Consider the following 12,180-nt stretch of genomic DNA (forward strand, 5'->3'; position numbering starts at 1 on the left):
TGGAGTCCAGCGGGGACGAATTGATAATGTGTGAGGAGGAGGAAGTACACACTGTAGGGGGAGAGGAATCAGAGGTTGAGGATGAGGACGACATCTTTCCTCAGTAGAGCCTGTTTAGTTTGTACAGGGAAAGATGAATTGTTTTTTTGGTGTGGGGGCCCAAACAAACCAATCATTTCAGCCACAGTTGTTTGGTAGGCCCTTTCGCTGAAATGATTGGTTTTTTAAAGTGTGCATGTCCTATTTCAACAACATAAGGGTGGGTGGGAGGGCCCAAGGACAATTCCATCTTGCAACTATTTTTTTGGCATTATGTGACCATTCAACAGTCGTTTGCCATGTTCAAAAAGTAAAAGAAAATGTCAACAAATTCAAAAAATGTAATCCAAAGTTAAATGCCGTCAATATTTAAAACAAGAGGGTTTGATGTGCTAGAATTAGTGTAGTGTTAATATGTTATAAACACTACACTTGGAACTTGGAGGAGGTATTGTGGCCCAGGTATCAAATTTAGTACCGGGCCACCCCACTACACAGTCCAGAATTTTTTTTGGGGAAATTCAGAGCTGTGGAGGGTTTTTTATTAATTATATTGTGGTGACCACTCCTCTACGCAGTCCAGATACATTTGTTGGTGCGATTCATACAAGTTCAGGGTTTTTAATTTATATTGTGGTGAGTGACCACTCCTCTACGCAGTCCAGGTACATTTTTTGGTGCGATTCAGACCAGTTGATGGTTTTCTTATTATATATATTGTGGTGACCACTCCTCTACGCAGTCCAGATACATTTATTGGTGCGATTCATACAAGTTCAGGGTTTTTAATTTATATTGTGGTGACCCACTCCTCTACGCAGTCCAGATACATTTATTGGTGTGAATCATACAAGTTCAGGGTTTTTAAATTATATTGTGGTGACCCACTCCTCTACGCAGTCCAGATACATTTGTTGGTGCGATTCATACAAGTTCAGGGTTTTTAATTTATATTGTGGTGACCCACTCCTCTACGCAGTCCAGATACATTTATTGGTGTGAATCATACAAGTTCAGGGTTTTTAAATTATATTGTGGTGACCCACTCCTCTATGCAGTCCAGATACATTTATTGGTGCGATTAAGACCAGTTGATGGTTTTCTTATTATATTGTGGTGACCCACTCCTCTACGCAGTCCAGATACATTTATTGGTGCGAATCATACAAGTTCAGAGTTTTTAAATTATATCGTGGTGACCCACTCCTCTACGCAGTCCAGATACATTTGTTGGTGCGATTCATACAAGTTCAGGGTTTTTAATTTATATTGTGGTGAGTGACCACTCCTCTACGCAGTCCAGGTACATTTTTTGGTGCGATTCACACCAGTTGATGGTTTTCTTATTATATATATTGTGGTGACCACTCCTCTACGCAGTCCAGATACATTTATTGGTGCGATTCATACAACTTCAGGGTTTTTAATTTATATTGTGGTGACCCACTCCTCTACGCAGTCCAGATACATTTATTGGTGTGAATCATACAAGTTCAGGGTTTTTAAATTATATTGTGGTGACCCACTCCTCTATGCAGTCCAGATACATTTATTGGTGCGATTAAGACCAGTTGATGGTTTTCTTATTATATTGTGGTGACCCACTCCTCTACGCAGTCCAGATACATTTATTGGTGCGAATCATACAAGTTCAGAGTTTTTAAATTATATTGTGGTGACCCACTCCTCTATGCAGTCCAGGTACATTTTTTGGTGCAATTAAGACCAGTTAATGGTTTTCTTATTATATTGTGGTGACCCACTCCTCTACGCAGTCCAGATACATTTATTGGTGCGAATCATACAAGTTCAGGGTTTTTAAATTATATTGTGGTGACCCACTCCTTTACGCAGTCCAGATACATTTATTGGTGCGAATCATACAAGTTCAGGGTTTTTTAATTATATTGTGGTGACCCACTCCTCTATGCAGTCCAGGTACATTTATTGGTGCGAATCATACAAGTTCAGGGTTTTTAAATTATATTGTGGTGACCCACTCCTCTACGCAGTCCAGGTACATTTTTTGGTGCGATTAAGACCAGTTGATGGTTTTCTTATTATATTGTGGTGACCCACTCCTCTACGCAGTCCAGATACATTTATTGGTGCGAATCATACAACTTCAGGGTTTTTAAATTATATAGTGGTGAACCACTCCTCTACGCAGTCCAGGTACATTTTTTGGTGCGATTAAGACCAGTTGATGGTTTTCTTATTATATTGTGGGGACCCACTCCTCTACGCACTCCAGATACATTTATTGGTGCGAATCATACAAGTTCAGGGTTTTTAAATTATATTGTGGTGACCCACTCCTTTACGCAGTCCAGATACATTTATTGGTGCGAATCATACAAGTTCAGGGTTTTTTAATTATATTGTGGTGACCCACTCCTCTACGCAGTCCAGGTACATTTATTGGTGCGAATCATACAAGTTCAGGGTTTTTAAATTATATTGTGGTGACCCACTCCTCTACGCAGTCCAGGTACATTTTTTGGTGCGATTAAGACCAGTTGATGGTTTTCTTATTATATTGTGGTGACCCACTCCTCTACGCAGTCCAGGTACATTTATTGGTGCGAATCATACAAGTTCAGGGTTTTTAAATTATATTGTGGTGACCCACTCCTCTACGCAGTCCAGATACATTTATTGGTGCGAATCATACAAGTTCACGGTTTTTAAATTATATTGTGGTGACCCACTCCTCTACGCAGTCCAGGTACATTTTTTGGTGCGATTAAGACCAGTTGATGGTTTTCTTATTATATTGTGGTGACCCACTCCTCTACGCAGTCCAGGTACATTTATTGGTGCGAATCATACAAGTTCAGGGTTTTTAAATTATATTGTGGTGACCCACTCCTCTACGCAGTCCAGATACATTTATTGGTGCGAATCATACAAGTTCACGGTTTTTAAATTATATTGTGGTGACCCACTCCTCTACGCAGTCCATTTACATTTTTTGGTGCGATTAAGACCAGTTGATGGTTTTCTTATTATATTGTGGGGACCACTCCACTACGCAGTCCAGAAAGATACCTCGTTGCAACGTTTTGGACTAATAACTATATTGTGAGGTGTTCAGAATACACTGTAAATTAGTGGAAATGCTTGTTATTGAATGTTATTGAGGTTAATAATAGCGTAGGAGTGAAAATAAGCCCAAAAACTTGATTTTTGAACTTTTTATGCTTTTTTCAAAAAAAATCCAAATTCAAAACCTTAAATCCGAACCAAAACCTTTCGGCAGGTGTTTTGCGAAACAAATCCGAACCCAAAACATCGCGAAAATCCGAATCCAAAACACAAAACACGAGACACCAAAAGTCGCCGGTGCACATCCCTAGTAATAAGACACCTCCCAGTACTATGTCCTTGTGCCCGAGTGCTTGCATGGCCATAAAACTTCCAGGAGAATAAACAAACATATAGCACAAAGGGGTTTAGCTTGCATCTTGTGCTTATAGGTGTGATGTGACAACCCCCCATTAAGTCTGTGCTAGCCAACATATTCAAACCCATGCTATTCAATATTTATGATATCTTACAGACTTCTGACCTGCGATTCCTTTAATGTCATTATTTCCTAATTGCCATTCAGAACTATTTAGTCACCTCCAGTACTGACTGCCTTGCATTTTCTGTTTCATATGGCATGGCTTATGAATAATAGCTATAATGCTATAGCTTTGTATCTATATTTAATCACTTCCGTAGTATATTTTCTAATAGAAAGCCACAGAGCTATAACAGACAGATCAGCTAACTATATCCTCTTGTCCAAATGTACAGTCAGAGATTTTATCTCTACAGAAAAAATGTATAGAGCTATAAACGGCAAGAAATTATTTTTAGACACAAAGGTTTTATTGCTGGTGACCTAATACTTCTGTGTTTTTCTGATTTGTTTAGGACTATCAAGATTACGATCCTGAAGCATGAAGATTATGAGCAAGTGGCATCAACATAGATAAATCTACCGATCATTATACATTCCAATGTACCTAGTCCTCAGATTGTATTAACTTTTTATTTTTTAACTGTACATGGAAGTCTTCCATCAGTGACAAAAAAAAGATCACTAACCATGATTCAGGTTAGTTGATTCCAACACACTGAAAAGGTCAACAATGACTGGGATATTTTTGTGCTATGGATGTTGTGGCTTCAAATAAAGAGAAAAAATAAAACAAAAACACCTAAGTGTCTATTAATGTCCTACTTTCTACGTATTATCTTGTTTTCCAGTGGTTTAGTACTGTTTCTATTTTCCTACACTTTTGTATGTTTCATGCTATTTACTGTCTTATGTAACATAGTATTGTGATATCTGTTTCTAACTATCCAATATGTCTGGCTGTAAGCATGAAATATGCACCAAACTAATTTACAAATCTGGCATGTTCTTCATTGATTTGTGTTCTTAAATAATCATGTTAGATGAGCATAAATTACATTTAACAATGATAAAGTTTAATTCAATAGCAGACGCTCATTCAGTTCCCTATTAAAGCTGAATAGGGGACTTTGAGTAATGATCTACAAATTGGCATGCGTGACTGAAAATGCATCATTATATGTCAGTCATATATTTAATGGATCAATAATATTGCTTTGACTTTCAACCTATGTATTTTCTTGATTTGGCGCAGTATATTCTTTGTAGATTTCTATAGTTAAGAAGATTAAGCACAATAATTATTATATTTATGTTAAGTAACAAATTTAACTCCATTCCTAAACCATCTAACAAATTATTCGCTCATCACTCCTGAGTTTATACCTATATATGGATTTATTATTAACAAATTCTTTTAAAACGAAAGTTTGGGTATTTTGTCCAAAAGCACAATGCACCACGGACAGGCCTAACCAACCAGGTTAGATTTTAGGAATTTCTGCTTTCCATATTGCTCCACCATTTATGAAAACTTCCTGTCAATAAGCAAACAACTGTAGTGAAACACAATACAGAGTTTGTGATACTGCAGTAGATAGACTCAATTCAAATTATAAATGAAACACAACTAAACTGTTCTGTGGCATTACAGTATGTTGCTTCTTCTGTCAAATTTCCTGAACTAAGTTTCAGGGATGTAGAAACTCTTTAAGCAACTGCTGAACTGAACACTGGTTCTTTCTCAAATAATAAAAAAAAAACAAATAAGTGCAAATAAAAGAATTGTGTACGTTTATATATTTAGAAAAAAAAAAAGAATACGTGTCACAGTTTCATATAATTTTAAAGTAAAACAATGCCATATAATTATAAACAAAATAATAGCATTTTGAATAAACCTTTCTAATCGTATCATACTGTACATTATTGTAATTTTACAATTGTTATGTATTTCATTGTATATAAAGAAATAAATGTCGAGTGTGCTAGCAAAACTGCTTTTCTGTAATTTATTTCAAAATGATGGCACCAGTGGTAAGTAGATAATGCAAATGAAACAGTACTCGAAGTGTGCCGTTATGAGACGGTATGTTATACTGGTACTTCTAAACTGGCACTGTTCTCAACAATCTGAATACTGTTTCCAGTTTTACCATGATGATTTTTTTTCCTAAAGAGGGGAGGAGGGGTTGTGGGGGGGATTGGATTGACGAGGGTACTGTGATCGGTGGGTGCAGGGTGTTGCGTAGCTTTCGGCGCAGCAGTGTGACCTGCTATTAAGTGTCACACTGCTCCTTCTTCTAGCATGGAAGTGGGTCCCTTCAACACTGCTGGAAGTGCATTTAAAGGAGCTGCATGTCTATTCAAAGTAACTTGTTTTCATTTTATTGTTTTACTCCTCTCCTTCAGCCTGACAGGATGCACCTGCAAAGCACTAAATCAGATCATACAATACTGCACTTGATTTTTGGTGCTAAACAGACATTTTTGAGAGTCTACAAGAGATGTGTAAACAGGTGTAAACACCATTCCTAAAGAAGGGTCAATTTGGAAAGAAAGATTGGCAGGGATTTTTGGTTTAAAAGAACGAGGTATGGGCATGTAACATGGTTTTGGACATTATTAGTGTTAGGAATAGGGATGTGCACCGGCCACTTTTGGTGTTTTGGGTTTTGGGTTCTGATTACCTTAAGGTTTTGGGTTCTAATGGGTTTTGCCAAAACACCCCCTCAAGGTTTTGGGTTTTTGGTTCTGATTTTTTTTTTTTTTAAAAACTACTAAAATCCTGTTTTATTGTTTGTTTTCACTCCTACACTATTATTAACCTCAATAACATTCATTTTCACTCATTTCCAGTCTATTCTGAATACCTCACACCTTACAATATTGTTTTTAGGCCAAAAGGTTGCACAGAGGTAGCTGGATGTCTAAGCTAAGCGACACAAACACGTGGCCCATCTAGGAGTGGCACTGCAGTGGCAGACAGGATGGCAGTTTGAAAAACTAGGCCCCAAAGAGCACATAATGCCCAAAAAAGAGGTGCAAGATGGAATTGTCCTTGGGCCCTCCCACCCACCCTTATGTTGGTGAAATAGGACATGCTCACTTTAACAAACCAATCATTTCAGCGACAGGGCCAACAAAACTGTGGCTGAAATGATTGGTTCGTTTGGACCCCCACAAAACGAGCTGGCAAAGAAAAAAAAAGAGGTGCAAGATGGAATTGTCCTTGGGCCCTCCCACCCACCCTTATGTTGCGTAAAAAGGACATGCACACTTCAACAAACCAATCATTTCAGCGACAGGGCCTACCAAACTACTGTGGCTGAAATGATTGGTTTGTTTGGGCCCCGTCACAAAAAAAGCTATTCATCTCTCCCTGTACAAAGTAAACTGGCTCTACTGAGGCAAGATGTCGTCCTCATCCTCATCCTCTGATTACTTGCCCCCTTCAGTGTGTACTTCCTCATCCTCACACATTATCAATTCGTCCCCACTGGACTCCACAATCACCGGTCCCTCTGTAGTCTCTGGAGGCCATTGCTGGTCTTGATTGAAGAATTGATAATTCATTTTTATGAACATCATCTTCTCAACATTTTGCGGAAGCAACCTCCTATGCCGCTCACTGACCAGGTTCCCCGCTGCACTAAAAACTCTTTCGGAGTACACACTGGAGGGGGGACAACTCAGGTAAAATAGAGCCAGTTTGTACAGGGGCTTCCAAACTGCCTTTTTTTCCTGCCAGTAAAAGTAAGGACTGTCTGACATGTCTACTTGGATGGTGTCAGCAAAGTAATTCTCCACCATTTTTTCAATGGTGACAGCATCCAATGCAGCGACAATAGACATGTCAGCAATGGTTGGCAGGTCCTTCAGTCCGGACCAGATGTCCTCTGCATCCCCGCCAGCGGGGCGTTTATGAAATCTCAGCTGTTTCCTCGCAGCCACAGGTGTGGAAGAAAATGAAGGAGGAGCTGTTGCCATGTCACGGTCCTCTTCAGATGACAATCTCCTGACCAGCAGGTCTTTGAACCGCTGTAGACTTGTCTCCGCCGGAAACAGAGACACAACATACGCTTTAAACCGAGGATCGAGCACGGTGGCCAGAATGTATTCCTCTGACTTTAAAAGAGTGACCACCCTCAGATCCTGGCAAAGCGTACGAAGGGCTTCATCCACAAGAGCTACATGCTTTGTGGAGTCGCAATGGTTTACCAGCTCCTCCCTCACTTTCTCCAGCTGCTTCTGCAACAGCCTGATCAGGGGAATGACCTGACTCAAGCTGGCAGTGTCGGAACTGACTTCTCGTGTGGCAAGTTCAAACGGCTGGAGAACCTTGCACAACACGGAAATCAGTCTCCACTGCGCTTGACTCAGGCGCATCCCCACTCCTTTGCCTATGTCGTAGGTGGCTGTGTAGGCTTGAATGGCCTTTTGCTGCTCCTCCATCCTCTCAGCATATAGAGGGTGGAGTTCCAGCGCATCACAACCTCTTGTTTGAGGTGATGGCAGGACAGGTTCAGGCTTTTCTGATGTTGCTCGAGTCTTCAGTAGGCAGTGGCAGAATGCCGAAAGTGTCCAGAAATTTTGCGGGCCACCGCAAGCATATCCTGCACAGCCCTGTCACTTTTCAGGTAATGCTGCACCACCAAGTTTATTGTGTGGGCAAAACATGGCACGTGCTGGAAATTGCCCATATGTAATGCCCGCACAATGTTACTGGCGTTGTCCGACACCACAAATCCCCAGGAGAGTGTAAGTGGGGTAAGCCACTGCGAAATGATTCCCCTCAGTTTCTCTAAGAGGTTGTCAGCGTTGTGCCTCTTACTGAAACCGGTGATACACAACGTTGCCTGCCTTGGAACGAACAGGCGTTTTGGAGATGTTGCTACTGATGCAGCTGCTGCTGTTGCTGTGGAAGGCGATGCATCTACCCAGTGGGCTGTCACAGTCATATAGTCCTTAGTTTGCCCTGAACCACTTGTCCACATGTCCGTGGTTAAGTGGACAGTGGGTAAAACCACATTTTTCAGAGCACTGAGGACACTTTTTTGTACTTCCCTGTACATCCCGGGTATCGCCTGCCTAGTGAAGTGGAATCTAGACGGGATTTGGTACCGGGGACACAATACCGCCATCAACCGTCTAAATCCCACTCCCCTGATTGTGGACACCGGACGCACGTCTAACACCAACATAGCTGTCAAGGATGCAGTTATCCGCTTTGCTATAGGATGACTGCTGTCGTACTTTGTGCTCATGGCAAACGACTGTTGTACGGTCAACTGTTTAGTGAAAGACGTAGCGGTCTTACGACTTCCCCTCCGGGAAGATGACCGACTCCCAGCAGCAACAGCAGCAGCGGCAGTAGTAGGCGTACCGCTGCAGGATCCTCCGGAAGAATCCCGGATTGAAGAGGACTCAGTCCTGCCGGTGACATGGCCTGCAGGACTATCTCTGATCGAGATTGTGGAGGAAATTGACGAGGAGGGTGTTGCTGGTGTGGATACAACAGGACCAAGGGATTTAGGTGTCCCTGGACTGCTGATGGTCCTAGCCACAGTTCCTGAACTAAACACTGAATTATGAAGGGTCTTCAGGTGACGTAGAAGGGAGGATGTCCCTAGGTGGCCAAGATCCTTACCCCTGCTTATTGCAGCTTTACATAAACTACATATGGCAATACAATTGTTGTCCGGATTGGAATAGAAATAATTCCAGACCGAAGAGGTGGATTTTTTGGTCTTCTGCCCAGGCATGACGATGGGCTTTTTCATCCCATGGACAACAATTGTTTCCCCCCCTGGTGCCTCATTTAGGATAACCACATCAGCATGCTCCTCATCAAGTTCCTCCTCAGCGCCAGCTACATCAATATCCTCCTCCCGGTGTACAACATTGACACCTTCATTATCCAAATCTGTAACTGCACTGTGGGTGATCCTTCCAGCATATAAAGAGGGCGTGCTGCAAATGGTGGAAGGAGCCACCTCTTTCCGTACAGTGATGGGAAGGTCAGGTTTCGCAACCACCAACACCCTTGGACTCGCTTTGGGGATTTGTGATGACATCTCTTTAGAAGGCAGAGTTGTTTGCTGTGTTGTTGATGACAGCTTAACTCTCTTAAATTTTTTAGAGGGGGGAGGAGGAGGGCTTAGATCCTTGGGTAAAGATGAACCACTAGTCATGAACACGGGCCAGGGCCTAAGTCGTTCCTTGCCACTCCGTGTCGTAAATGGCATATTGGCAAGTTTACGTTTCTCCTCAGATGATTTAAATTTATTTTTTTTGGATCCTTTTAGTGACCTTTGGTTTTTTTTGGTTTTTACATGCTCTCTACTATGAAATTGGGCATCGGCCTTGGCAGACGACGTTGATGGCATTTCATCGTCTATGTCATGACTAGTGGCAGCAGCTTCAGCATTAGGAGGAAGTGGTTCTTGATCTTTCCCTACTTTATCCTCCAAATTTTGGTTCTCCATTATATGCAGCACAAGAGAGCTTACCCCTAAACCACACACACTCGTCAAAGCCTTTAAAAATTATATGCGGCACAGGACAGTACCACTGGACTGGAGTTATACAGCAGTACCAATGGACTTATATACTGCAGGAACAGTGAACGTAGTTATATTGCAGTACCAATGGACTTATATACTGCAGGAACAGTGAACGTAGTTATATTGCAGTACCAATGGACTTATATACTGCAGGAACAGTGAACGTAGTTATATTGCAGTACCAATGGACTTATATACTGCAGGAACAGTGAACGTAGTTATATTGCAGTACCAATGGACTTATATACTGCAGGAACAGTGAACGTAGTTATATTGCAGTACCAATGGACTTATATACTGCAGGAACAGTGAACGTAGTTATATTGCAGTACCAATGGACTTATATACTGCAGGAACAGTGAACGTAGTTATATTGCAGTACCAATGGACTTATATACTGCAGGAACAGTGAACGTAGTTATATTGCAGTACCAATGGACTTATATACTGCAGGAACAGTGAACGTAGTTATATTGCAGTACCAATGGACTTATATACTGCAGGAACAGTGAACGTAGTTATATTGCAGTACCACTGGACTTAGCAGGACAGAGCACAGGACACAGCACCAATGGACTGAGCAGGACAGAGCACAGGACACAGCACCACTGGACTCAGCAGGACAGAGCACAGGACACAGCACCACTGGACTCAGCAGAACAGAGCACAGGACACAGCACCACTGGACTGAGCAGGACACAGCACAGGACAGCACCACGAGAAAGAGCAGGACAGAGGACACCTAACACACCCTCCCTCTTCCCTGATCAATGCCCGAGTGAAGATGGCGGCGGCAAGCGGGGAATATAAAGAATCCGGATCTCGCGAGATCCGTCAGCAGGATAATGACGTTTAGCCTCATTTTCAGTTTTGCGATCGGCGGGAATACCCGAAAAGTGCTCGGATCCGCACTGTTCGGGGGTGTTCGGATTGCGAGAATTCGAGCCCACTCATCCCTAGTTAGGAACAGCAGGTAACTGCCCTTTTCATTTTGGCTGCTGCAGATTTGTTGTCACTGCTTTAAATACCTGTCAGTTTCACTGAGCCTTTGCCACTTATAGCGTTCATATGTCTCTCCCCTGTCCAGTTCTGTGTAAAGTCTACTCCAGTTTTATACTCGGTTTTGACCTCTGCCTGTAATCTGACCACCCATGATTGCTGCCTGGATAGACCTTTCACTTGTGACCCCGACTATGTTTATTGCTACCTGGACTGACCCTTTGCCTTCTGTCTGTGAGATCATCTCCCAGCCGCAGAATTGTGGTGCCCGCTATCTGCACCATCAGACTCCCCTGTGTCAGCTGTATTTCTCCTTACAGATTTCCAGCTCCACTTTGCTCTGGCACCTTCCTGTGTGTTGTGCTGCTCTCTGGTACTATACCCATCCTCAAATCAACACTGCCAAGTAGTTATATTAGTGAAGATTGGGACTACTTTCTATTCCAACTGAGTAACTTAGTATATCTGGTCCAGGTGCCTCCAGAATCCTTGTTGCCACAGATACAGTTTCTCTTCTCAGCATCCCACCGTCAAGTCCTCTGTGGAGCCCACCTACCTGAGTTAAGTTATTACTAATTGAGATTAAGTCCTGGGGCGAACAGAGTATGGGCGAACATATTTGGTTCCATGGAAAAGGGGGTTGCAAAAGGTGAAGCTCTCAGGGTAGACATGGTGCAGGGGGGATATGTGAAAAGTACAGGGGAGAAGATGATGCTGGGAGTTATGTGAGAGTGACAGAGGAAAAGATGGTGCAGGGGGATCTGTGAGAGGAACAGGGGAGCTTATTCGTTTTCCAAGAGAAGTGGTGTAGATAGAGAATAGCAGAGGACGTAGCACTGAGACTTGCGGTACTCCAACTGATAAAGGAAGCGGAGCAGAGGTGGATCCAGAGAAATTAACACTGAAAGAGCTCCTTTGGATTTCAGTATCATCTCTATACGGATGATACACAAATTTATCTATCCTCTCCTGATCTTTCACCATCTGTGTTGTCTCGCGTTACTGACTGTCTTTCTGCCATTTCATCTTGGATGTCTTCTCGCCAACTCAAACTCAATCTTTCAAAAACTGAATTAATAATATTCCCACCCAAAAACAGAAGCTTTCTGCTTGACATTTCTATTTCTGTCGATAACAAGACCATAAATCTCACCCCACAAGCTCGTT

At 42.2% G+C, this 12,180-nt stretch overlaps 1 protein-coding gene across 1 annotated transcript in view; it reads left to right on the top strand.

The window, feature by feature from the left end:
• The window catches only part of SNCA (synuclein alpha), a 98,576-nt gene extending 93,307 nt beyond the window's left edge, over nt 1-5,269 (top strand). The window contains exon 6 of the mRNA XM_075189539.1: nt 3,964-5,269. Coding sequence (XP_075045640.1) covers nt 3,964-3,993 — 30 coding nt within the window. The 3' untranslated portion in view covers nt 3,994-5,269. The remainder of the gene's footprint in view (nt 1-3,963) is intronic.
• Nucleotides 5,270-12,180: the final 6,911 nt, after the last annotated feature.

Source organism: Mixophyes fleayi, chromosome 1 (assembly GCF_038048845.1).
Source record: "Mixophyes fleayi isolate aMixFle1 chromosome 1, aMixFle1.hap1, whole genome shotgun sequence".
NCBI lineage: Eukaryota > Metazoa > Chordata > Amphibia > Anura > Limnodynastidae > Mixophyes > Mixophyes fleayi.